General features: G+C 48.8%; 1 protein-coding gene across 1 annotated transcript in view; it reads right to left on the reverse strand.

Moving 5' to 3' along the window:
- Positions 1-421: 421 nt before the first annotated feature.
- Positions 422-27,403, reverse strand: part of GAB2 (GRB2 associated binding protein 2) — a 160,073-nt gene continuing 133,091 nt past the window's right edge. Inside the window, exons 3-10 of the mRNA XM_028725937.2 lie at positions 17,042-17,282; positions 11,486-12,072; positions 8,240-8,334; positions 6,699-6,981; positions 4,699-4,789; positions 3,989-4,091; positions 3,195-3,320; positions 422-1,552 (exon numbers count right to left, since the gene is read on the reverse strand). Of these exons, the coding sequence (XP_028581770.1) occupies positions 1,412-1,552; positions 3,195-3,320; positions 3,989-4,091; positions 4,699-4,789; positions 6,699-6,981; positions 8,240-8,334; positions 11,486-12,072; positions 17,042-17,282 (1,667 nt within the window). The 3' untranslated portion in view covers positions 422-1,411. The remainder of the gene's footprint in view (positions 1,553-3,194; positions 3,321-3,988; positions 4,092-4,698; positions 4,790-6,698; positions 6,982-8,239; positions 8,335-11,485; positions 12,073-17,041; positions 17,283-27,403) is intronic.

Below are 27,403 nucleotides of genomic sequence, written 5' to 3' on the forward strand. Positions count from 1 at the left end.
GAGCAGTTGGTCAGAGCATGGTGCGGATCATGCCAAGGTTGCAAGTTCAATTCCTGTATGGGACAGCGGCGTATTCCTGCATTGCAGGTAATTAGACTAGATCAGGCATAGGCAAACTCTGCCCTCCAGATGTTTTGGGACTACAATTCCCATCATCCCTGACCACTGGTCCTGTTAGCTAGGGATGATGTGAGTTGTAATCCCAAAACATCTGGAGGATTACCGTGAGACAGGGTTCAAACCTAACAGGGCAATTTTGCTGACATCTGGTGAAACAGGTCCTTTTTTTTAGTGTGTTTTGCCCCCGGACTGAGCATCAAAGCAATTGGCAAATTCCAACACATGACGGCTGAATATTTGTAAATATTCAACCTTTCACCAACGTCTGAATTTTCGTTTTGAAAACGCGAAAAGTTCTAACGAGTTTTGAGTGCGCTAGATTTATTGGCAAGCATCGGACATGAACAGTGGCTATTCCTGGAAACGGAACGTCGGCCTGGATAGACCTTTAGCACAACCTGACAGGGCTCGTCTGACGGTCTCAACTGCGCATCTCTTGAGCTGCCAGACATCAAACTCACTCACCTACTAAGCACAACTGCACACCAGCTATCAAACACTTGTCAAACATCAAAGGCTGAACTCAAACATTACAGGATATCAGATACAGATATCAAATATTCCGCGAATGTTCAACAATATGCAAGAATTCAGAAAAGATTCGACATTAAGATTTGCAAAGGAGAATCTCGGAGGGGAACCAACACACTTTTTCAAGAAACTGATATATGCCAACGAGCAGTGGTTGTTTCCTTACAACCCACCATCCTCACAAGAAAAGCTCTCCTAAGTGCTCTGAGGACAAGGGTGCCTGTAATTTGCAAGGTAAACAAAAACCAGCGCTTCCACAGGCTTTGCTGAAAATCAAACGTGATTAGAGCCGACGTCCGGCCACTTTCTTTTCTGTAAAGGGATCAGGAGACGGAAGAGGGAGGCAAAAGGGAGACCCAAAGATCCCAGCAGAAGCCCAGCATTCTGCCATACTGGCACCAGTTTGGCTCGGGGCAGGTGTACTTTGAAGAAGAGGAGAAAACAGTGGATACAAGGCGGGTCTGGTGATGACTGAAAGCATGCAGGGCGTCAAAATTCCCAGTATTGCTATGTTGAATTTTGCAGATAATTTATCCACCAGGAGCTCTGGCATCCTTTAGCACTGGTAAGCAGTTGTCAGCCATGTTTTCCCCCCTGAAGTGAACTTTGCTTTCTTAGCCGACCCTGGCGCTAGCAGTCCTTGCTGAACGACGGCCGGTAGGCCCAGCGCCTTGATGGGCAGAAGTATTTAGTCTTTGCCCTTCTGGAAGGCTCTCTTTTTTTCCTCTCTCTCTTTATCCTGGTGTACCTCCGCCGGCTATTACTTCACCGCCTTGTTGGGCTCCGAAGACTGCCGGACGTCTGTCCACTCCTGCATGGTGCTTTGCAAAGCTTGCGTCTTCTCCTTGTCGACTTGTACATAGTCGACCTTCTCGTCTGAGGCAACCGAGGATGTGGAGGGCTGGTGACAGGGAAGAAGGAAGAAGAAGAAGAAGTTTGGATTTGATATCCCGCTTTATCACTACCCGAAGGAGTCTCAAAGGGGCTAACATTCTCCTTTTCCCTTTCTCCCTCACAACAAACACTCTGTGAGGTGAGTGAGGCTGAGAGACTTCAGAGAAGTGTGACTGGCCCTTGGTCACCCAGCAGCTGCATGTGGAGGAGCGGGGAAGCGAACCCGGTTCACCAGATTACGAGTCTACCACTCTTAACCACTACACCACACTGGCTCCACCACAAGGAAGCACAAAACAGTTGAACGTGGTTGCACATCTACCCCAAAACAGAGTGGGTGGCAGGGGGTGGAGAGAGAAGGGAATCCTTTTCAGTCTGGGGGCCACATTCCCTTATACAAAACCTTTTGGGGGCCATATACCAGGTGGTGGGTGTGCCAAGAGGCAAAACTGGGTGGAGCAACAGTTGGTTCTCTTGCACACATTCCTCTTTAACCGGGCCTTTGGCTGACAGACACCTAATGCTTTTTAAAAATGTGTTGTGGGGCCGTTATTGGGTTGTTATTGTTTTTTTATTTTTATTATGCATTTTGTGGTTTTATATTGTGATTTTACGTTGTGAACCGCCCTGAGACCTGCAGGTATAGCGTAGTATACAAATTGAAATAATGATGATAATGATAATAATAATGATTATGATACACAAGCCATGTATAGTTCAGAGGGTGCTATAATAATAATAATAATAATAATAATAATAATAATAATAATAATAATAATAATTAATAATAATACAGTGGTACCTCGCAAGACGAATGCCTCGCAAGACAAAAAACTTGCTAGACGAAAGGGTTTTTGTTTTTTGAGCTGCTTCGCAAGACGATTTTCCCTATGGGCTTGCTTCGCAAGACGGAAACGTCTTGCAAGTTTGTTTCCTTTTTCTTAACACCGTTAATACAGTTGCGACTTGACTTTGAGGAGCAACTCATAGAACGCGGTGTGGTAGCCTTTTTTGAGGATTTTAAAGACTTTGGTGATTTTTGAAGCTTTTCCAAAACTTTCCCGACACCGTGCTTCGCAAGAGGAAAAAAATCGCAAGACGACAAAACTCGCGGAACGAATTAATTTCGTCTTGCGAGCAGTGGCGTAGCGTGTGTTGTCAGCACCCGGGGCAAGGCAAGTAATTTGCGCCCCCTAACCCGTGGATTTGCGCCCCCTAACCTGTGGATTTGCCCTAACCCCAGATGTTGCGCCCGGTGCGGCCAGCCCCCCCTGCACCCCCCACGCTACGCCACTGCTTGCGAGGCACCACTGTAATAATAATAATAATAATAATAATAATAATAATAATAATAATATTTTTTTATTTATACCTCGCCCTTCCCAGTTCAAAAACCAAGCTCAGGGCGGCTAACACTTTAATTTAAAACACTTAATTTAATTTAAAACACTTAATTGTAAAAGCAGCATAAAATACAGTATAAAAACATGAATGACAATAAAATTCAAAGTTCAGAAATCTTTTTATGGGAAATCCAGCTAATAAATATTAGATAATCACCAGGGCTAGGGGAAAGTACATTGCTTGAATGGGACAGAACATTCCTTGTTTGCATCCCATTTGATTAATGTAAAGTCTTTGGGCTATACCTTTCTGTGAGGGCCAGGTGAGCTTGGCTGGAAGTCCAGAGCCAGGTAATCGACATTTCCTGTGCTCTTTTTCGTGGCTGGGCTGCTTGTGCCGCTGGGGATGGGCGAGGCAGAGACAGGGTTTTGCTGGAAAAGACAAATAAAGAAGGAACAAGTGAAAAAGAAACCACAATCAGAGGCCAAGGTCTGTTCTTGGACTTCTGCTCATGGTTTTCCCAGTAGTGATGTATGGAAGTGAGAGCTGGACCATAAAGAAGGCTGATCGCCAAAGAATTGATGCTTTTGAATTCTGGTGCTGGAGGAGACTCTTGAGAGTCCCATGGACTGCAAGAAGATCAAACCAATCCATTCTGAAGGAAATCAGCCCTGAGTGCTCACTGGAAGGACAGATCCTGAAGCTGAGGCTCCAATACTTTGGCCACCTCATGAGAAGAGAAGACTCCCTGGAAAAGACCCTGATGTTGGGAAAGATGGAGGGCACAAGGAGAAGGGGACGACGGAGGATGAGATGGTGGGACAGTGTTCTTGAAGCTACCAACATGAGTTTGACCAAACTTCAGGAGGCAGTGGAGGACAGGAGTGCCTGGCGTGCTCTGGTCCATGGGGTCACGAAGAGTCGGACACGACTAAACGACTAAAGAACAACAACAAAAGATGGAGGGCAGCCACCAGGGGTTCCATTGCTGCTCACCCTCTGCTAAAATGTGAGGTGGGGTTGGGACCACAAGGGAGGAAAATGGACTACAGAGAGAGAACTTGGGTTGTACTGAGAGATGGATTCTGCAGGGACTTACCATGGCCACATAATTCTCTTCGCTGTCTCCGGAGTCTGTGCTGGTGATGCTCTGGGTGGAGATGGGACGACAGTATTGGGAAAAGTTGGAGTTGAAGGTCTGGCTGTAATGAGAAGTTGAGAAGATGAGTTGGGCGAGGCGAGGTCCCTTACACATCCTGTTTACCCCCCCCCCCCGAAATATAGGCCAATCAGGCTGCGGATTCACTTCCACCTGGAGCTGGATTGGGTGGCTCCTGTGGACCAATCAGACTGCTGCATTCTGGATCCTATTGTTCTAGGACCAATCAGACTCTGCATTCTGGATCCTATTGTTCTAGGACCAATCAGACTGCTGCATTTTGGATCCTATTCAACTCAGTACATAACACCCCCATTTGCACAATCTGCTGGAGTGTTGAATGAGGACTCTGCACATGCCCCAACAGCTTTCCCCCGGAAAACTTGCTCTTTGGTGCTAAATCAGAACCAACGACAATCCACGGAGAACTCACTGTTTGCTGTTTGTTCCGATTAAGTGTTGAAACTGCGAGTTTTCCCGGGGGAAAGAGGAGCGGAAAACGGAAGTGTGAAAAAGCCCTTCTTTAACCCTCTGTTGACCCCATGGAGGGCCTTTGCCCTGTTTCATGGGCAAGATCTTCACTTAAGGAGGCTGGTCGTTTTGAGAGCAGCCAAGCCTGGTCTGTAGCGGACAAGGGGTCCTTTACTCACCCAGGCCTAGACCAGGATTTGGTGACCGGCGACTTGAAGGGAAGTTCATCGATAACGGTGTTGTTCCTCAAGTCCAGAGGCGTTGGCTTTGCTGGAGCGGAAAGAGATCTGAGTAAGGCCTGAGCAATCGTTTAACGGACACTTGATTGAATGGACTTGTCAGGGGACTGCCATCGGAACAGGGGAGGGAGGCAGGGGGGCCGTTGGGATACAGAGTGCCTCCAAAAATCCTGAGGAGCAGCTCCTCCTCCAGCGGTGAGGAAAGCCACACCTCCAGTGAAGGAGATAGAGAAGGGACCAGCCAAGTGGGGGAGGGGCTCGAGGATGCTGCTGAGAGCCCCAGCGCCTCACATAGCCAGGATGCCCAGGAGGGACGCACACCCCTTCTGCGCAGAGGGGTGAAACGTAAGGAAGGGAGGTGGAGGCTTGGGGTACCAAAGCTCTTCTGTTGGGGCAGAAGCCAGAAGGGGCCACTCCCAGATTCTGCAAGTGACTAAGACGGACATGAACATTGAGTTTCTGCACTGTAAATAAAAAGGTAAAGGGACCCCTGAGCATTAGGTCCAGTCACAGACCTCTCTGGGGTTGCGGCGCTCATCTTGCTTTATTGGCCGAGGGAGCCAGTGTACAGCTTCCGGGTCATGTGGGCAGCATGACTAAGTCGCTTCTGGCGAACCAGAGCACCGCACGGAAAAGCCGTTTACCTTCCCACTAGAGTGGTACCTATTTATCTACTTGCACTTTGACGTGCTTTCGAACTGCTAGGTTGGCAGGAGCAGGGACCGAGCAACGGGAGCTCACCCCATTGTGGGGATTCGAACCGCCAACCTGATTGGCAAGCCCCAGGCTCTGTGCTTTAACCCACAGCGCCACCCGTGTCCCACTGTAAATAGTTTGCATCAATCGAACCTGTAAAAGACAGGTCGGAGTCTTGCCTGGTTACTCACGAGCAACCACCACCTGCATCTGACAGGACTGATAAAAAAAACAGGAATCTGGCAGGCATCTGGTCAGCCACTGTGAGAACAGGATGCTGGACTAGCTGTTGGCCTGATCTAGAAGGTTCTTCTTAGGCTCTTATGGCAGAGACTGGCAGCCTCCTGAGGTGCGGATATTAGCCTCTAAACGCAGCTTCAAGCCGTAGCAGTTGCCACACACATTGCAAAAATATCGAATTGCCCACAGAAGAAAATGGCAGGAAAGCGGGGCCTTTCCTTCCCTGAACTAAATTAATGCAAAAAACCTCCCAAAATAACACCCAGTCCTCTGAAATGAGGGATAAGCTAGGGTACCTACACCTACCTCACAGGGTTGTTGTGAAGGGGGGGAAATGGGGAGGGAAAACCCATGTAAACTACCTTGAGCTCTGAATTGGAGAATATTTTGTCTCTTTTCATATTTAGTTATTTATACCTCTATAAAAAGGGACGTGGGTGGCGCTGTGGGTTAAACCACAGAGCCTAGGACTTGCTGATCAGAAAGGCGGTGGTTTGAATCCCCGCGACGGGGTGAGCTCCCGTTGCTCGGTCCCTGCTCCTGCCAACCTAGCAGTTTGAAAGCACCTCAAAGTGCAAGTAGATAAATAGGTACCACTCCGGCGGGAAGGTAAACGCCGTTTCCGTGCGCTGCTCTGGTTCGCCAGAAGCGGCTTAGTCATGCTGGCCACATGACCCAGAAGCTGTACGCCAGCTCCCTCAGGCAATAAAGCGAGATGAGCGCCGCAACCCCAGAGTCGGCCACGACTGGACCTAATGGTCAGGGGTCCCTTTACCTTTACCCCTCTATAAAATGCTATTAACAATAAAGCAGTGAAACGAAAGATAAGATATCAGAAAAAGAACAAAGAAAAAATAAAGAAGTAAAAGAAAAAGATCATAGGTGAAAATTTTTAAAAGTAGATAAGTACGCACAATACATAGCCGTGTCCCGTCTATATTTATATTCAATTGTATAATTTCATCTTGTCTGCCAAGGGCGGTTTGGAGGGGAGCAGAGCTTACCTTTGCGGTCTGGCTTGAGGTTGCGGTTGACGGGTGGGGGCTGGATTTCGCTCATCCTCCTGTGCAGCTGAGAACTGCTGCTACCTTTGTGGACCGGGAAGGTAGAGGAGGACATGCCCATCAAGTCCAGGTGGTGTGGCCCAGGGCTCATGGGGATGTAGAGGTGCTGGGAGTTGTCATTCGACCTCTCTGTGCTGATCAGGACCGAAGAGCCTGGGTTCATGGGGACATAGTTGTCTTCCGAGTCCGCACTGTGAGAGCGAGCCACCGTCGCCTTGTTTTGCTGGGGAAGGGAGAAAGTGGTGACACATGAATGGGAGGAGAGTCGGTGAGGAAAGGTGGCAAAGGGGAAAAACTCAGGTTCTAGGTCAGGGGTCAGCAAACTTTTTCAGCAGGGGGCCAGTCCACTGTCCCTCAGACTTTGTGGGGACGACGACTATATTTTGAAGGTGGGAGATGCATTTTAAATAAAAGGACACATTCTACTCATGTAAAAACACCAGGCAGGCCCCACAAATAACATAGAGATGCATTTTAAATAAAAGGACACATTCTACTCATGTAAAAACACGCTGATTCCCGGACTGTCTGTGGACCGGATTTAGAAGGCGACTGGGCCGGAACGCGGGTTAAGGGACGCGGGTGGCGCTGTGGGTAAATCCTCAGCGCCTAGGGCTTGCCGATCGCATGGTCGGCGGTTCGAATCCCCGCGGCGGGGTGAGCTCCCGTCGTTCGGTCCCAGCTTCTGCCCACCTAGCAGTTCGAAAGCACCCCTAAGTGCAAGTAGATAAATAGGTACCGCTTTATAGCGGGAAGGTAAACGGCGTTTCCGTGTGCTGCGCTGGTGCAGGCTCGCCAGAGCAGCTTCGTCACGCTGGCCACGTGACCCGGAAGTGTCTCCGGACAGCGTTGGCCCCCGGCCTCTTAAGTGAGATGGGCGCACAACCCTAGAGTCGGACACGACTTGCCCGTACGGGCAGGGGTACCTTTACCTTTACCTGGGCCGGAACTGGCCTCTGGGCTTTAGTTTGCCTACCCATGGACTAGGTCTTTGGAATTTTTTGCAAGGTAGCTTTCTGAGAAGCACAGATTTTATATTATTTATATATTGAATTTATATACCGCCCTATACCTGGGAGTCTCAAGGTGGTGCAAAGAATAAAATCAAGACATAAAACCACAATAATAAAAATGAAAACAACAACCCAACAGCCCGTCCCACAAAAAACCCACACACATTTTAAAAGGGAATCGGATGTAAATCGGAACAACCAAAGGCCTGGTTAAAAAGGAACGTTTTTGCCTGGTGCCTAAAGCTGTATAATGAAGGTGCCAGGTGAACTTCCCTGAGGAGAGCATTCCGCAGACGGGGAGCCACTGCAGAGAAGGCCCCGTTCTCCTGTTGCCACCCTCCGAACCTCTTGAGGAGGGGGTACATGAATGAGGGCCTCAGAATATGATCTCAGGGTATATATGTATGTATAGAAAACCTCAAGTTGCTAGTCCTTAGGACTCCAGCTAACTGAGCACCCATAGCTTACCAGATATGAGTTGAATCCAGCATTCACAGACTCCGTCGACTGAACTGCACTGCTGCTGCTGTGCTGAGGATATTCATAGGTTTCACAAGACGAAGCTGAAATCAGTGACATCGAAATCACAGTTAACAAGCAGTAAACAAAGTTTAAGAGGATCAACTGAGTGGGTTCTCCCAATTCCTTTTAGATGGAGAACAAAGGCCAAAATTCCTAGAGTGCAGATTTCATGAGCGTTGGATGAAGTTGTACATTATCTACACCCTCGGGGCAACTGACTAATGGAGGTCACACAACAGATACAGCTCTTTCCTTCAACATGCTACCACCACTTCTTGCCCCACGCTGTCTAACAGTAGAGCCGGACGGGCCCCAGAACTGGGAGGAAATTTGTCCCACCTCTATTTTTTTTACATCAAGGTCCTTCTGGAACAGGAACTCTATTTCTGAGCGATGGAGATGGAAGAGTGTCGTGTCCGTGTATTGTTGGCATCCGTCTGTCTCTAGAGACAATGGAGTGTGCCTCCGGGGGTGAAGGGAAACAGCTGCATCTGCAGCACTCAAGTGACCTCTCTGGGGCGCAAGCCTGGGCAACGTGTATGGAGGTCCTGGGCTGCCCAGAAGACAAGACCCCGCTCTCAGCCTTGACGAGATGGTCCAAAGGAAAGCTGAGCAAGATGTCTAACACCAGCATGGCTGGAGGAGTTGCTGGAAGGAAGCGTACAAGGTACCATCCAACCATCTTAGAGACTCCACTTTGGATTTGTGGAGCGTTGACTCCTTAGCCTTTTCTTCTCCTGAAGATGTCCCTCAAGGCAGTGGAGGTTTAGGATCAGAGATTTCCTTCTCCTAGATGGGCTCCCTTCCCAAGTGGATGAGACCCAAATGCCCCTCACTTCCTGAAATACACTCGGAGTCGAGAGTGGATTTCATGCTCTTTATTCAGCTCATAGTGGTGAGGAGGAATGGAAGTTCCCCCAGAATGTCGGCTTTATAAACATTATTTACACAATAGGCCTCACATGATTGGCTAATTCCGGGATTCTCCTGTAGACCAATCAGGTTGCGGATTCACTTCCACCTGGAGCTGGATTGGGTGGCTCCTGTGGACCAATCAGACTGCTGCCTTCTGGAACCTATTGTTCTAGGACCAATCAGACTGCTGCATTCTGGAGCCTATTGTTCTAGGACCAATCAGACTGCTGCCTTTTGGATCCTATTCAACTCAGTACATAACACTTCCCTTTACAGCATGTGCAGAAATCACCTTCTTGGCCCTTGGACCCACTCTTGGTCTCATCTGCTTAAGCCGCCAGAGCCTGTCTTTGCATGTAGGGAAAGTCCCCAACTCACTGTCAGGGTTCAGGGAATCGGATCCCTTCCTCCCTGGTAGTGAATCAGCAAATCAAACAAAAGGAGCGTTCTTACCAGTTAGTTTCTTTAATACTCACAGCGAAAGACAAAGGAATGTATATCTCTCTCTAGAAATGGCATTGTTCCCAGTAAAGGCTCACATCCTCTGTCCCTACTAATTTATGCCACATTGGGTAATCTGAGCTGGTTGCCCCTGTTCTATCACTTTCCAAGCCTGTCTAGTCTTAGGCGAAAGAGGGGGTCAGAAATGCTGTCCAAGGATACTGAATCTGCCAGCTGTCTCCTAGTGTTTCTGTGCTGGGCCCGGGGGTAACCTGTGAAACGTGGTCCAGGACCGGACCAGAACCTGGAGGTTCCGCTGGGAGTCAGTCTGACAGGGCCAAGGCAGGACACGAGGCAGGAAACCAGGCAAGGACAGGTACAGGATCTCAGGCAGGATCTAGCATACAGCAATGTTGCTCCTGCAACCTGGGGCCAGGTCCAACAGCCTTTTATCTTTGTCGGGGTAGCGGCCGGTCCTGATCCCCTAGCGACTCACCACCCTGTTTCGCCCAAAGGCGAGCACTCCTCCTGCGAGTACTCAGGTCTCTCCTTCTCTCAGACCTTAGTCTCTGCATCTCGGGAGACGTCGGTGGGTTACTAGACCCAGGGGCCGCCTCAGCCTCCCCTGAACCAACCTGTAGTGGAGCAGCTATAAGTGATGGCCCAGCTGGAGGCAACGAGGTCATCCCCACATCTGGAGCCAGGGCAGGCTCAGACCCCTGACTCAGCCCAGCTGGTGTTTGTTGCAGGGGAACCTGTGCAGACTGGGACTCTTCAGGATCAGGCCCCAGACTTGGTTCAGATGATGCCTGAGGCAAAGGATCCGGTGCAGACTGAGACTCCTCTGGTTCCGAGCCCGAGCCCGAATCCCAGGCCATCACAGTTTCCTTTTCTTGCTGTTCCTCACCCAGTATTTCCCAGCTTTCCTCCTCTGGACTCTGTCCCTCTGCAAACCACTGTTCTAAATCAATACTGTCCTCCTGCCCTTGAGAAGGTTCAGGAGAGGGGCCGGCGGCTCCCACCATTCCTCCTCAGTCCAGCCCCTGACACTCACTGAGGGTTGGATACTCACTGGTTGCCCTCAGCTGTTTTAGTCGGTCAGTGGAAGCTGTTTCCCGGGGTATGGCTGCTGTCCCATGCTGGCAGCTTCTATGAGCTGATTGCAAGGTGGGGACCAAAGGTGGACAAGCTACTTCTGAAGGAGCATGACGTGTCCCCCATGAGAGGTACTGCCCCTCCCCTAACAGCCCAGGCACCGCAGCTCCTGCCCAAAGCCTTGGAGAACTACTGGCAGTCATAGCAGTATAGCCACCTACAGTGGTACCTCGGTTTAAGTGCGTATTTTTCGCTCTATAAGACGCACCGGACCACAAGATGCACCTAGTTTTTGGAGGAGGAAAACAAGAAAAAAAATATTCTGAATCTCAGAAGCCAGAACAGCAAGGGGAATCGCTGTGCAGTGAAAGCAGCAATCCCTCTTGCTGTTCTGGCTTCTGGGATAGCTGCGCAGCCTGCATTCGCTCCATAAGACGCACACACATTTCCCCTTACTGTTTAGGAGGGAAAAAGTGAGTCTTATAGAGCAAAAAATACGGTACTTAATTCCTTCTGGAGGTCCGTTCTTAACCTGAAACTGTTCTTAACCTGAAGCACCACTTTAGCTAATGGGGTCTCGTGCTGCTGCTGCGCGGCTGGAGCACGATTTCTGTTCTCATCCTGAAGCAAAGTTCTTAACCTGAGGTACTGTATCTGGGTTAGCGGAGTCTGTAACCTGAAGCGTATGTAACCCCTGGTGCCACTGTATAGTCATCCAGTGCAAAGAGCCCTGATACTCACCTCGATGCAGCCGGCAGTTCTCCATGGCAGGCAGCGTATTCCTTCTGGGAATGGTAGCAGCAACTGAGCCCACGCCTAGGCCTTCGCTGTCCAGCAGGCGCTGCTGAGGGCTGCCCCACCGTGTCTCTGCCTGCCCTGGTTTAGGTGGCCTAGGTGGGGGAGTGGCGGGCGTTTCATTGGAGGCCACCCCCAGGGTGTTGTGGTTCTTGTCCAGCGTGAATGTCCTTGGAATCTGATAAATGGACAGAGGGGTGCCAGGGACGTCGTACGAGTCAGTGGACAGCTCCCCAAAGTCCTTGCAAAGGGTGTTGTTGGGGGTTTTGAAGGTGTACACCTCCTCGCTATCCGTTTCGGAACCAGTGAGGCTGGATTTGGTGTGCGTGTAGCACCCGAAACTCCTCGGAAGGTCGTAAGCACTGTCCCTGAGCTCCGAGTTGTGCCGGCTTGGCTTGGGCAAGCTGTAGAAGCCGTGGGCTTGCCCGCCCACCCCGTTGACACAGTGCCCGTTCCCCTGAGACAGCTTCTGGACAGATGGGTCGCTTCTCATGAAGAACGAGGATCTTGTGGCTTGAGAGAAACTAGCGCTCCTAAAACGAAAAGGGGGAGAGAAGCCGTGAGGCAGAGATTCACATTGGGCATTGCCTATGGTGACAGCAGTCACGAAATTAAAAGACGCCTGCTTCTTGGGAGGAAAGCAATGACAAACCTAGACAGCATCTTAAAAAGCAGAGACATCACCTTGCCAACAAAGGTCCGTATAGTTAAAGCTATGGTTTTCCCAGTAGTGATGTATGGAAGTGAGAGCTGGATCATCAAGAAGGCTGAGCGCCGAAGAATTGATGCTTCTGAATTATGGTGCTGGAGGAGACTCTTGAGAGTCCCATGGACTGCAAGAAGATCAAACCAATCAATTCTGAAGGAAATCAGTCCTGAGTACTCACTGGAAGGACAGATCCTGAAGCTGAGGCTCCAATACTTTGGCCACCTCATGAGAAGAGAAGACTCCCTGGAAAAGACCCTGATGTTGGGAAAGATGAAGGGCACAAGGAGAAGGGGATGACAGAGGACGAGATGGTTGGACAGTGTTCTTGAAGCTACCAGCATGAATTTGACCAAACTGCGGGAGGCAATGGAAGACAGGAATGCCTGGCGTGCTCTGGTCCATGGGGTCACGAAGAGTCGGACACGACTAAACGACTAAACAACAACAAATATCTTCCTATAGAAATAGAAATGTAACGTGTCATCACGTTCTGCAGCATGCTGAACAGCAGGCCGGGTGAGCTGTTTAACAGAGGGAGGGAAGTCACCTGCATCCCCAGTAAAGACGTCTGCAGTGAGGTGTAACATGGCAGGGGGGCTTCACAAGTTTAGCAAGCTGCTTTGTGAAGCACCTCTCCAACTCCATTAACATTTGGAAAATGCAATCTAATTTAGGGATAGGTGGGGATTTGTCAGAGAAGTCTCAGTACCTCAACAAATTATAATTTCCACGATTCCTGGAGAAATGTTGTAACAGCCTGGTATAAAACTTAAATGGGTTTATAGTGTAGAGACGCTAACCTCTCAGACCCCAACTGTGGGATCGTAGCAGTAACTGGTCTGTGTGATGTGATCTTACGTAGGGCTCTGAGCTTCACACAGTGGCCTGTAAAATGGTGAATAATTGTCTTGGGTCACACAAGTGTTGTGAAAGGAAATTTGCAGCCTTGGCAACAATGAAGATGAGTACTAGGGGATGCAATTACTCACAGTTCATTGCAACGACAATCCCAGAGCTGGTTACATAAGCCATTAAAATAGCAGAGAGACAATAAAATATTACAAATAAATGGACCATGTGACTTGCAACAAGCAGAAAATCGAAAGGGTAATGGCAAACAGGCACCATGCCCAGCAAACGCCTAAGTGTTTGGGTGGCACCTAAAACTCTCAGGAGCTGGCGCCAGCTGCCTCTCAGAGATGAGGAAGTTCTATAACTGGGGGGGCCACCACCAAGAAAGCCATCCCTTGGGTTGTGGCACTGCAAATATAAAATAGCTCCACCTCCACCAGGAGGACCCCCCTGAGAGATTTGAATGAACCAATGTGCACCCACCCACACCAGATCTTAATAAACACACACACAATTTTAAATTATTATTTTTTTAAGAGAAAGAGCAAGGGAAGCTCATTCAGTCATCCCATCAGCCGGGATTTAAATTTAAGAATTTAAAGGTAAAGGACCCCTGGATGGTTAAGTCCAGTCAAAGGCAACTATGGGGCGCGGCGCTCATCTCACCTTTCAGGCTGAGGGAGCAGGCGTTTGTCCACAGACAGATTTCCGGGTCATGTGGCCAGCAGGACTAAACCGCTTCTGGCACAATGGGACACCGTGACGGAAGCCAGAGTGCACGGAAATGCCGTTTACGTTCCCACCGCAGTGGTACCTATTTATCTACTTGCACTAGCGTGCTTTTGAACTGCTAGGTTGGCAGGAGCTGGGACAGAGCAATGGGAGCTCGCCCCGTCGTGGGGATTCGAACTGCCGACCTTCTGATCGGCAAGCCCAAGAGGCTCAGTGGTTTAGACTACAGCGCCACCCGCATTCCATTGCTGCACAATGGAACTTCCCCTTTCTCTCTGATCCCCTGAAAATTCCAGATGCTCTAGCAGGTCCTCCAACCCTCTGGAGCAGAGTTTTGGGGTGTGTCGGGTGGTGGAGAGTTTGGGGAAGCTCCACTGCTGAAGCAGACATCTATCCCTCTCATGCGGTGCTGTTGCTGGATGCAACCCACGCTGTGGAAAGGTCCCAAATGGCTGGATGCAAAGGGTTTTTAATGACCTTCCATTAGTTCCATCAGAAGTGAAGCATACTTTTAATTATTAATGAAAAACAGATGTAGGGGTGAAATTCTCTTGAACCCGGGAAAGCCCTGGGGTTCACCGAGAATCCAGCTGTGATTCAAGCATGTTGGGACCTTCTGATTCACACAGCTGGTACCTCTCCAGCTGTCGCCCACTGTCCTTTGAGCCATTTAGGGGTCCCTTCCTCTCATCCATCCCACATCACGTTCCTAGTACGTTCCAGTATGGTTTGAAGGGAAGGAAAAGGCAATAAGCGTTCATCCTCTAGGGAAACTGGAAACCAGTATAATGATAACAAACCAACTGTGACCAACAGAAACAAAAAGCCACAACACTGCTAGAATAAAGAAGGCTGATGTATGGAAGTGAGAGCTGGACCATAAAGAAGGCTGATCGCCGAAGAATCGATGCTTTTGAATTCTGGTGCTGGAGGAGACTCTTGAGAGTCCCATGGACTGCAAGAAGATCAAACTTCTCCATTCTTAAGGAAATCAGCCCTGGGCGTTCACTAGAAGGACAGATCCTGAAGCTGAGGCTCCAAGACTTTGGCCACCTCATGAGAAGAGAAGACTCCCTGGAAAAGACCCTGATGTTGGGAAAGATGGAGGGCACAAGGAGAAGGGGACGACAGAGGACGAGATGGTTGGATAATGTTCTCGAAGCTACCAGCATGAGTTTGACCAAACTGCGGGAGACAGTGAAAGACAGGAGTGCCTGGCGTGCTCTGGTCCAGGGGGTCATGAAGAGTCGGACACAACTAAACAACAACAGCAGATCGAAGCAGTTGAGTGGGAACATGTAGAGCCAGGAGATACATGTTCACACAAAAGTTTCAACCAAAAGATCATGGTCTAAGGCAGCTTCTGTGCCGTACTGCTTCATCACCAGTAGGTGGAGCTGTGTATAAAACGACTACAGGATTTATTTATATTTTGCAGGATGGGCCTATTTTATTCCCAAAACACAGCTCCTTTTGCAGAACAATTGCAAAGTAAGATGTGTCTTGTGTTGAAAGACCAGCAGCTGCTTCTTGTCGTTTGAGCTTCAGTCTACTCTGATCTCTTGCCACTAAGGCTAAATGGCTGTGCCCCAAGTTTTATAGAACAGTGGTTTTTGAAGAAGGGTTTATTTCCTGATTTTTAACTGCATGGGTATAAACTGCTTCAAATTATCAAAACGACTTTTACTTCTGTAAATGCTTTTTAAAGGATGAGGCAACGAGGCACAATACCGTAAGTGGAGCATACTGTGACTATTGCTGCTTGATTTTACTGGATTGTATCCAATGTTTGCCCTACTCTGAGTAGTACCATTGAATCTAATGGACCTAAGATAGTAATGGCTGTTCATTTCAAGCGGTGTCCTCCGAGTAGGAAGAACTCTGGGCACTACCCATGGTGCTTAATTGCCCTAAGCCATCCTGAGCATTGCAAATTCATTGGAAGGGCAGAGTGTGACGTTATTAAAAATAAACAATGGCTCTCAGGCACTGAGCTTGTAGGCAACAAAGAATATGCAATGAGTGAATCTGTCAGTTTTGGCTTCTCGTTTTTCCAGTCTGAAGTTCAGCACCTAACATTTCCACCTCAGTTTGCGATTATTATTGTTTTAAAGTCCTCCTGAAAATTCACCAGCAATTTTAGTGTGAATTTCTCCTAAACCACAGAGCCTAGGGCTTGCCGATCAAAAGGTCGGCGGTTCGAATCCCTGCGACGGGGTGAGCTCCCGTTGCTCGGTCCCTGCTTCTGCCCACCTAGCAGTTCGAAAGTACATCAAGTGCAAGTAGATAAATAGGTACTGCTCTGGCGGGAAGGTAAATGGCGTTTCCGCGCGCTGCTAGGGTTCACCATAAGCGGTTTAGTCCTGCTGGCCACATGACCTGGAAACTGTCTGCAGACAAATGCTGGCTCCCTCAGCCAGTAAAGCGAGATGAGCGCCACAACCCCAGAGTCGTCCATGACTGGACCTAATGTCCAGGGGTAAAGGTAAAGGGACCCCTGACCATTAGGTCCAGTCGCGGACGACTCTGGGGTTGCGGCGCTCATCTCGCTTTATTGGCCGAGGGAGCCGGCGTACAGCTTCCGGGTCATGTGGCCAGCATGACTAAGCCGCTTCTGGCGAACCAGAGCAGCGCACGGAAATGCCGTTTACCTTCCCACCTATTTATCTACTTGCACTTTGATGTGCTTTTGAACTGCTAGGTTGGCAGGAGCTGGGACTGAGCAACGGGAGCTCACCCCGTCGCGGGGATTCGAACCGCCGACCTTCTGATCGGCAAGTCCTAGGCTCTGTGGTTTAACCCACAGCGCCACCCATGCCCCGTTTCTTGAAAGTAGGGTGGTATAAAAATATTAAGGGACCTGCGTCCCTTACATTTTTATATGCAATTTTTATATGCAATTTTGCCCAGTAAACACATATTCTTGCATAGTATTTCTCCCAATGCTGAAGCATTCTTGTACCTTAACTCCACTATGATATACAGTTCTATGCACGCTTTAATGTGGCAGATGAATTTTTGCAAATGGTGGTTGGCTAGAAAGCTTCACTACAAAATTCGCAGAAGTGTGAATTTCGAAGGACCTTTGCGTTTCTGTTTGCGTACCGTTTCGAAAAGTGAGAATTAGGGAGATTCATATTTGATGTGAACCGAATCGAATCTCTCCCCCTACCCACCACCAATCCTTAGCCAAGAGATTCCGGTCCTACCTGGTGTTCTCCGATTTCCTGCTCATACACTGGTGCAGGAAGAGATAGTCTTGAGGGGCACTGGTGGAAAGCGTGGTCCGGATATGGTTGGCGGGTGAATCGAAGGTGAAAAGGGTGGGCTGGCTGGAGTGCGAAGGAGCGGATGACTTCCGTTCTCGCAGGAGCCGCTGGCTGGAGCCACTCAGCTCAGCCGGGGAGGAACGTGGCCCGTGAATGACAGAAGGAATGTTTCTTAGAGAATCTGCACAGGAAGAATTGAGGGAGATATTGTCACCCTTAAAATAATAACAACAATAACAACAGCAGCAATAAGGATAACAACAACAACAATAATTTATACTCTGTCTATCTGGCTGGGTTTCCCCAGGGACTCTGGGTGGATTCCAGCAAAATATTAAAATACAGTGGATGCTCGGGTTGCAAATGTGATCTGTGCAGGAGGCACATTTGCAACCCGCAACGCCGCATCTGAGCACGTGCGAGTTGCGACTCGGCACTTCTGTGCATGCGCAAAGCGCGATTTAGCGCTTCTGCGCATGCACGACCGCCGAAACCCAGAAGTAACCCGTTCCAGTACTTCCGGGTTTCGGCGGGTCCATAACTAAAAAAAACGCAACCTGAAGCGTCTGTAACCCGAGGTATGACTGGACAGTGGTACCTCAGGTTATAGACGCTTCAGGTTACAGACTCTGCTAACCCAGAAATAGTACCTTGGGTTAAGAACTTTGCTTCAGGATGAGAACAGAAATCGCCTGCCGGCAGCATGGCGGCAGACCCCATTAGCTAAAGTGGTGCTTCAAGCTAAGAACAGTTTCAGGTTAAGAACGAACCTCCGGAATAAATTAAATTCTTAACCTGAGGTACAGTGGTGCCTCGCAAGACGAAATTAATTCGTTCCGCGAGTTTTGTCGCCTTGCGGTTTTTTTCGTCTTGCGAAGCACGGTGTCGGGAAAGCTTTGGAAAAGCTTCAAAAATCACCAAAGTCTTCAAAAACCTCAAAAAAGGCTACCACACCGCGTGCTATGAGTTGCTCCTCAAAGTCAAGTCGCAACTGTATTAACGGTGTTAAGAAAAAGGAAACAAACTTGCAAGACGTTTCCGTCTTGCGAAGCAAGCCCATAGGGAAAATCGTCTTGCGAAGCAGCTCAAAAAACAAAAAACCCTTTCGTCTTGCGGGTTTTTTGTCTTTGTACAGTCTTGCGAGGTACCACTGTACAATAATTCATCAAATATTAAAAGCTTCCCTAAACAGGGCTGCCTTCAGATGTCCTCTAAATGTCAGATAGAACTTAACAGAGCTATAATGCCCAACATCCAACAAGCAAACCAACAAACCAACCACAGTTCCCATGATTCTTTGGAAGAAGCAATGTGCATTAAATATGAAATCAGGGACAGAGAACGAGTGGTTCTTCAGATGTAGAACAATAGAAGTTGGGACGGACCCTGAGGATCATCTAGTTCAACCCCCTGCAATTGGAGGAATATGCAGCTGTCCCATACGGTGATCAAACCTGCAACCTTGGCATTATCAGACCATGTTCTAGCCAACTGAGCTATCCAACTGAGTCATGCATCTAGATTCCAGTTCCCACCATCCCTAGCTACCAATGGCCATGTTGGCAAGAGGCTGATGGGGACCCTAAAACCCTAGGGATGACGACAAGTTCCTCATCTCCTCTGCCTAAACAAGGTGATTCATCAGTCTCCTATACATTGTCAAGTGATAAAAATAGGCATGTCTGCAGGTTTTCTTTTAGCCGTACCACAAATTCCGTATTTTAGAAAGAATAAAATAACATCAGTCCGTGGTTCTGACTGATTGGTTGGTGCCTGTGTGCACCACCGATCAATATCGAACATTAAATTTAATGGTGTCATTATGATATTAAGGAGAAAAGTTCTTTGCATAGCTCAGTACAGGGATAGATTACACGCACAATGCTCAAATTCCACTCTTTGGGCAGAGGAGAGCTACCTGGCAGCACAGCACGCTATCGGAATTTAAATCGTCACATTTGCCTAATTTTGCTATTAATATTACCCTGCGAATCATAATCTGAGGTTCTTCTTTGTGGGCCTCCTCCAGGTGAGGCCCGGAGGGTGGCAACACGAGAACGGGGCCTTTTCGGTGGTGGCTCCCCGTCTGTGGAATGCTCTCCCCAGGAAGGCTCGCCTGGTTCCTCCATTACATACCTTTAAGTTCCATGGCCTTTTAAATGTGCTTTTGGGAGGTAGGGTTATTGGCTTGTCATTGTTATGCATTTTGCGTCCTCATTTTGTATTGTTATGTTGTGAACCGCTCTGAGATCTTTGGATGAAGGGCAGTAATAATCTGAGAGAGTCTGGCTAGGGCTGATGGAAATTGAAGTCCAAAACATTTGGAGAGCACCAGGTTAGTGCCCTTATGATTTAGGAAGTTTTATATTCAATCCCAGGGACACGGGTGGTGCTGTGGGTTAAACCACAGAGCCTAGGACTTGCCAATCAGAAGGTCGGCGGTTCGAATCCCGGCGACGGGGTGAGCTCCCGTTGCTCGGTCCCTGCACCTGCCAACCTAGTGCAAGTAGATAAATAGTCAAAGTGCAAGTAGATAAATAGGTACCGCTCCGGCGGGAAGGTAAATGGCATTTCCATGCGCTGCTCTGGTTCTCCAGAAGCGGCTTAGTCATGCTGGCCACGACCCGGAAGCTGTACGCCGGCTCCCTCGGCCATTAAAGCGAGACGAGCGCCGCAACCGCAGAGTCGGCCACGACTGGACCCAATGGTCAGGGGTCCCTTTAGCTTTACCATTTATATTCAATCCCTCGTGCTGCATTCTCCATTTTCACAGCTGCTGCACACGAGGTTCAGAAAGGGAGGAGAAATGTGGAAGGAGGCAGGAGGAAGGGAATTAATCAAATCAGCTCCTGGATGAATAAACCCGTCCTGTTTTTTGGGTTTTGCTTCTTGGTCACGCAAGGAAGTGACAGAATGCCAGGAGCTGGCTTTTAAATGTATGGCTGCCCAACTAGTTTTTTCATTCAACTTTTGGGGGGGGGGCAGAAGGCAGAATCCTGAAACATACAAATAAAAAGAGGTACACACCAGGGATCTAGCCAAATTGGGGAGGGCAGGGGCTGCTGCCCCCCCTAAATCAAGTAAATAAATAAAAATACTTAACTGACTAATCGTGTTGCAGATAGCTCGGTTCTGCCCCCCAATAAAGCCTGTGCCGTCATCGCCACCATAAATCCTGGCTCCGTCCATGATACACACATAATTTTTGGACATACCCTAAAATATAGACCTTTTGGATCGAAGAAATAATAGTAGCTGGAAGAATGATAGGATATGTAGTCCCCGTGAACCCGCTGGTAATTTGGTTTGGGTATGCCTTGATAGACGACAGCGGAACGACCTTAAATATTATTTTTCTTTCCTTTGTTAAGGAAATTGGAAATTACAAAAAAGAGGAATGCTTTGATCTGGTTTTACCAAAATTATGCCAATACATCAGTCTCCCACCCCCACAGTATTTAACGAGCGCGTGGCACCCTACGCAGTAATTTTTATTGTTAATGGGGAACTACTTTTATGCTCCAAGTTAACAGTGAACTGGTGATCATTTGCTGCTTAAAAAACATTGAGCAAAAATAGATAAAAAGATGCATGCTGTTTAAACAAGCTAAGTGGGAGGGGGACGACAGAGTGAAATATATTTTGGGGGGGGGGTTGCTGGAGAGGAAGACAAATGAATCGGGGCGAAGGTTCATTGCAGGAGGCTCTAATGCAGTAATTTTTTTTAAAGCGCAGATTTTAGGTGGGAGAAATAGGTCGATTACTCAACAGCCGCACGCTATTCTAGAGACATGAGCGGGCATCACTCAAAGCAGACTCACACTCCATAATCTCTAGTAAAAGCAGGCTTCTCACCCCAAGGGAGCCCATTCCATTGACACTGGCATCGATTTTCAAAAATGTATCCTCGCTTTTCTCCCCACAGTGACCCGGCCACTAAGTGCTATTAGCGATTGCAGCGGGTTCAGAACTCACTCGCCACTGCTTTGGGAGCCGAAACCCCATGAATAGAGGCAAGCGGAAGGGGCAAGGAAGCTGCGAGCTGCTTGTATTTGAACTTGCTGTGGCACAGAGACAAGCAAAAGGAGGGGAAATAAGTCAGAAGATGGAACGTTTGTCCTCTGGGGCGGAAAATTCAGCGGACGTGCCTTACTTTTGGTCGCTGTTGGAGAGCGAGAAGGATCTGGGGCTCGTGGGGAATACTTGCAAACAGGTGAAACGTTTTGTTTGCTTGTTTATTATTTTAGTACAGTGGTACCTCGGGTTAAGTACTTAATTCGTTCTGGAGGTCCATTCTTAACCTGAAACTGTTCTTAACCTGAAGCACCACTTTAGCTAATGGGGCCTCCTGCTGCTGCCGCCGCGCCACTGGAGCACGATTTCTATTCTCATCCTGAAGCAAAGTTCTTAACCCGAGGTACTATTTCTGGGTTAGCGGAGTCTGTAACCTGAAGCGTATGTAACCCGAGGTACCACTGTTATTGTTCTCTATTGAATTTGTTTGACGACCTGCATCCGAAGATCACAGGGTGGTTTGCAATGTAAAAATGAGAAATGAAAGCACAAAATACGTAATAAAACAAAGACAAAGGCGAAACAAATCAATATCCCTCCCTTCTACATCCACTTTATGATTTATTAAATTTGCACCCTGCCCTTCCTCCCGAGGGAGCCCAAAGGAGAAAACCTAAAACAAAACTTATTTGCGAGCAATTAACACCATTTAAAAACATTTTAAAACGAGTAAGAACCATCTAAAAAATAAGACACCCTCAGTTACTAAATTTCAGAGGTATCTACCAGACATCTTGGGTAAACAAGAATACTTTCAATTCCTCCTGAACTATATGGGTTTTACATCTTATTATTATTTGTAACGAATACTATTAGCATCTAGAAGGAAAACTCTGATCCTAAACCTCTGCTGCCTTGTGGCGAATAATAATGATAATGATAATAATAATAATAATAATAATAATAATAATAATAATAATGATAATAATAATAATTTTATTATTTAAACCCCGCCCATCTGGCTGGGTTTCCCCAGCCACTCTGGGCAGCTTACAGCACATCTAAAAACATGATAAAAACATCAAGCTATATTCATTTGTGAGAGGGGCTTCAGGAATGAACCCTGAAGAACAATCCATACCCTCTTCCTTGCAGGATATATTTGGGAGAATAAAAAGATAAGAGTTAACCCTACACAAGGGGCTGACCTTGAGACCGACCCAGAAACTCCAGCGGGTGCAGAACGATGTGGCGAGACTCCTTATGGGGTCTTCGCTGCGGGATCACATTCACCCAGTGCTATACCAGCTGTACTGGCTCCTGGTGGAGTACAGGATCAGGTTCAAGGTGCTGGTTTTAATCTTTAAAGCCCTATGCGGCCTAGGACCCTCGTACCTACAGGACCGCCTCTCCTGGTATGTCCCACGGAGGACCTTACGGTCTTCAAACAAAAACAACTTGGAGGTCCCAGGCCACAGGGAGGTTAGGCTGGCCTCAACCAGAGCCAGGGCCTTTTTGGCTGTGGCCCCAATCTGGTGGAACGCTCTGTCACAAAAGACTAGGGCCCTGCGGGACTTGACATCTTTCCACAGGGCCTGCAAGACAGAGCTGTTCCACCAGGCCTTTGGCCAAGGCACAGTCTGACCCTTTGGTAATCCTCACAGAACTCTAGCCCAATGGTTGCCATTAATTTGATTTTGAACTGATTTTAAAATGAATTGATTTTAGAATGCCGTGTTACTTTTATGGTTGTTAGCCGCTCTGAGCCCGGCTTCGGCTGGGGCGGGCGGGATATAAATAAAATATTATTATTATTATTTTATTTACACAAATCCAGAGCGGAGTCCCCAAAGCGGTTGGATGCCTCCTTCCAGCAACACCTGCAGCCAAGCTGGTGCCAAACACCTTACTCTGCAGCCCAGGACCTCCAGACACACTGCCCAGGCTTGCGCCCCAGGGTGGCCACTTTGGTGCTGCCGACACAGCAAAAGAAAAGCTGCTCAGTTCTGACCGGTGCCAGGCAGCTGCCATCTGAAGTCTCCCCCAAAACCAATGCTCACCATCGATGTCCCATCCAAAAGCAGCATATACCATCACTGGGTGAGACACTTGTTCTCTCTGGCAAGAGGAGACAACCGAGTGACCATAATAATAATAATAATAATAAATTATTATTATTATTATTATTATTATTATTATTATTATTATTATTATTATTATTTTATTATTTTATAGCCCGCCCATCTGGCCGAGTTTCCCCAGCCACACTGGGCGGCTCCCAATCGAGTGTTAAAAACAATACAGCACTAAATACAGTGGTGCCTCGCAAGACGAAAATAATCCGTTCTGTGAGTCTCTTCGTCTAGTGGTTTTTTCGTCTTGCGAAGCAACCCTATTAGCGGCTTAGCGGATTAGCGCTATTAGCGGCTATTAAAGGCTTAGCGGCTAAAAGGCTATTAGCGGCTTAGAAAAAGGAGGGGGGGAAGCGGAAAAAAATCGCAAGTCTCGCAAGACGTTTTCGTCTTGCAAAGCAAGCCCATAGGGAAAATCATCTTGCGAAGCAACTCAAAAACGGAAAACCCTTTCGTCTAGCGGGTTTTTCGTCTTGCAGGGCACCACTGTATTAAAAACTTCCCTAAACAGGCTGCCTTCAGATGTCTTTTAAAGATAAGATAGCTGCTTATTTCCTTCACATCTGAAGGGAGGGTGTTCCACAGGGTGGGCGCCACCACTGAGAAGGCCCTCTGACTGGTTCCCTGTAACCTCACTTCATGCAATGAGGGAACCGCCAGAAGGCCCTCGGAGCTGGACCCTCAGTGTCCGGGCTGAACAATGGAGGTGGAGACGCTCCTTCAGGTATACAGGACTGAGGCCGTTTAGGGCTTTCAAGGTCAGCACCAACACTTTGAATTGTGCTCGGAAACGTACTGGGAGCCAATGAAGATCTCTCAGGACCAGTGTTATGTGGTCTTGGTGGCCGCTCCCAGTCACCAGTCTAGCTGCCGCATTCTGGATTAATTGCAGCTTCCGGGTCACCTTCAAAGGTAGCCCCACAGAGAGTGCATTGCATCTGGGAGTCTAAGGGGGCGCGTGAAAGCAGCCTAAAGGTGGCAGGGATGATGGTGTGAGGGTTGGCATTGCCTCTGGTGAGTCCCAACAGATGCCCGAGTGTGGCTGATGCTGGTTTTGAAAGCAAGTTGCGAACGTGAACAATAAAATCAATGAACGGCGTATGCCGAAAATAAAAATTGTGCAATGCAGTTCCATCTGTCTCTGTTTACCAGGTTCAGTCCCTATTTTCGGCACCTCTTCCTGGTAAAACATCGTCCCTATTTTGTGTTTTTCGGTGTGTGTGTGTTGGAGGGGGGGAGAGATTGGGAGGTTGCTATTTTCTTCCTTTAAAAAATGCAATCGCAGTTCCAACAGGAAATGTTGAGTTCTGTGAAGCCCTGGAAGTTTGTTTTATTCCACATTTACTTGAACTTCCTGTGGATGCAGAACACACGCACAGAAATCTAGCAAACAGAATGAAGAAAATGTTATTGCTGCACAATGGTTTTCTTCTATTTCTGTTAAGACTGACACTGCGAAGCGTTCCTTTCCCCAGCAGGCTCTTAAAAGGGGAGGAAGAAAAGGATCTGGCAGAGAATTAAGAGATTTCTCCTGACACCGAGTAAATCAAGGCTGGAGATTATCTGCGATCAGTACTCAAACCACTCTAATGTGAGAAAGAAATTCTATCTGTTACACAGGCCCGAGGCACGGTCGTGTTTTGTTCCACCGTCTCTGGGTGCAAGGAAGCTCACAGAGGGGGCCTTGAAGGTTTAAAACAGCCATCATTAAAAATATGAGCCCTCCATGATGTCTGCTAATGTGATGTGAAGGCTGGCAACATCAAGTCCGACAAGCGGGAATCCCCTGCAGATGACCGCAGTGCCTGGAGACAAGACAGTCAGGTTGTGCATCCACAGCAGTGACCACGGGAGGAATGGCCACCACGGTGCGTCTGCAGCAGCACAGACAGACACCGTCATCTGCCCCAGCTGCAACAAAACATGTCTCTCCTGCATCGGTCTCTAGAGGCACTACAACCTTCCAACAGCTTCCCTTCACTTCCTAAGGTGCACTCCACAGTGGTCTCCCAAGAAAGACTGCCAGCAGTTCTCCAGGGTATGGTGCAGGAGCTGGTGAGGGGCACGTTGTTGTCACAGTCCGGTTCACGAGCGATCGAAGTCCCAGCTGGGGACGCCGGGACCAGGGGCAAGATGGTGGGGTGGGAGCAGGAACAGGAGTCCAGAAGCCAGGAGTCCAAAAGTCCGAGGGTCAGGAAGCAAGGAGTTATGAAGTCAGGGGTCTGAGGATCAAGAAGCAAGGAGTGGCGAAGTCAGGGGTCCGAGGATCAAGGAGTCACAAAGGCAGGAGTCCGAGGAGCAAGGAGTCAAGGAACCAAACACAGCAAGGCAGGGAACGTGTTGCTGTGGCAAAGAGCTGAAGGGAAAATGCTGACCTTATATCCCTTCCCAGCTCTTGCCACCAGGTGCTGTGAGTTACCAATCGGCCTCACCTGTGCGACCGCGCCTTGCCTCTCCAAACAAACTTAGGAAGGCCCAGTCCTACAGAGTCCTACTGGTCACAGGGCCTGGCTCCTGCACGCATTTCTGACAGTCGTGCTCCTTCTTGGGTGGTTTGTCCACCTTTGGTTCCCACCTAGCACTCAGTTCTCACTTGTGGCTCCCAGAAGCTGCCAGCATGCGAGAGCGGCCACACATGAGGAAACGGCTTCAAGTGGCCAGCTAAACCAGGTGAGGGTAGCCGATGGGTCTCAAACCCTTGGTGAGTTAGGGACTTCCCCTGTGTACGAAGACAGGCTCTGGCAGATTGAGCAGACGAGACCAAGAGGGGGACCAACGGTCAAGAAGGCGGTTTCTGCACGTGCTGTAGAGGGAAGTGAGGGGCAGGTGGGGCCCCTCAGCCTGGGGAGGGTGGTCCACCTAGGACGGGGGTCAGCAAAGTTTTTGTGGCTTGGGCCAAAGTGCACACGCGCGCACACACACACATGCATGCGCAAACGCTATTTCCGGCGCTCCTTCCGGTGCGGAGGAGGCGGGCACAGCTTCCCATTGGCTGCAGGAGCTTCCTGCAGCCAATAGGAAGCTAGCCAGCATCGCGGAAGGTGGTCCCTGCTCTGCTCCGCGCCAGTTTAGTGCGGCGCACGGGAGACAACTGAGCAGGCGGCAGGGGTCCATGGGCCGGTTAAACGACCCCCATGGGCCGCTAATAATAATAATAATAATAATAATAATAATAATAATAATAATAAAAAATAAATTTATTATTTATACGCCGCCCATCTGGCTGGGTTTCCCCAGCCACTCTGGGCAGCTTCCAGCAGAATATTAAAATACAACAGTCTATTAAACATTAAAATCTTCCCTAAACAGGGCTGCCTTCAGATGTCTTCTAAAAGCCTGGTAGTTGTTTTTCTCTTTGCCATCTAGTGGGAGGGCGTTCCACAGGGCGGGTGCCACTACCAAGAAGCCCCTCTGCCTGGTTCCCTATAACTTGGCTTCTCGCAGTGAGGGAACTGCCAGAAGGCCCTCAGAGGTGGACCTCAGTGCCCGGGCAGAACGATGGAGGTGGAGACGCTCCTTCAGGTCTACTGGGCTGAGGCCGTTTAGGGCTTTCAAGGTCAGCACCAACACTTTGAATTATGCTTGGAAACGTACCAGGAGCCAGTGTAGGTCTTTCAAGACCGGTCTTATGTGGCCTTGTGGCCGGTGGGCCTTAGGTTGCCGACCCCTGACCTAGGAGAAGGAAAACTCTGATCCTAAACCTCCCCTGCCTTGTGGGACATCTCCGGGAGAAGAAATAATAATAAACCCTACACACATCTGGAGTGGGGGCCCTAAGGCGGTTGGATGGCGCCTTGTACGCCTCCTTCCTGCAGCTGCTTCAGCCCAGCTGATGCCAAACACTTTACTATGCTTTCTGTTAGAGATCATCAGCAAGGCCGAGAGGAGGGTGCGTGTGTCTTGCCGTCTTGGCAGCCCAAGATCTCCACATGCCCTGGCCAGGCTTGCACCCCTGAGAGGCCACTTTGGTGCTGCATTAGGAGTTACCAGTCTCCGCAGCCACAGCAGGCTCTGTGATTCTCCCGAAGTTTAGCTTCATCTCCCGGAGGCGCACTGCATTGCACTGTCTCCCGAGACAGACGGATGCCAACAAAGTAGGCAAGAGTTTTCCCAGCCTTGCCTGGAGAGGGTATTAGGTTTTGAACCTGGGACCTTC

This window comes from Podarcis muralis, chromosome 4, assembly GCF_964188315.1.
Source record: "Podarcis muralis chromosome 4, rPodMur119.hap1.1, whole genome shotgun sequence".
Lineage (NCBI taxonomy): Eukaryota > Metazoa > Chordata > Lepidosauria > Squamata > Lacertidae > Podarcis > Podarcis muralis.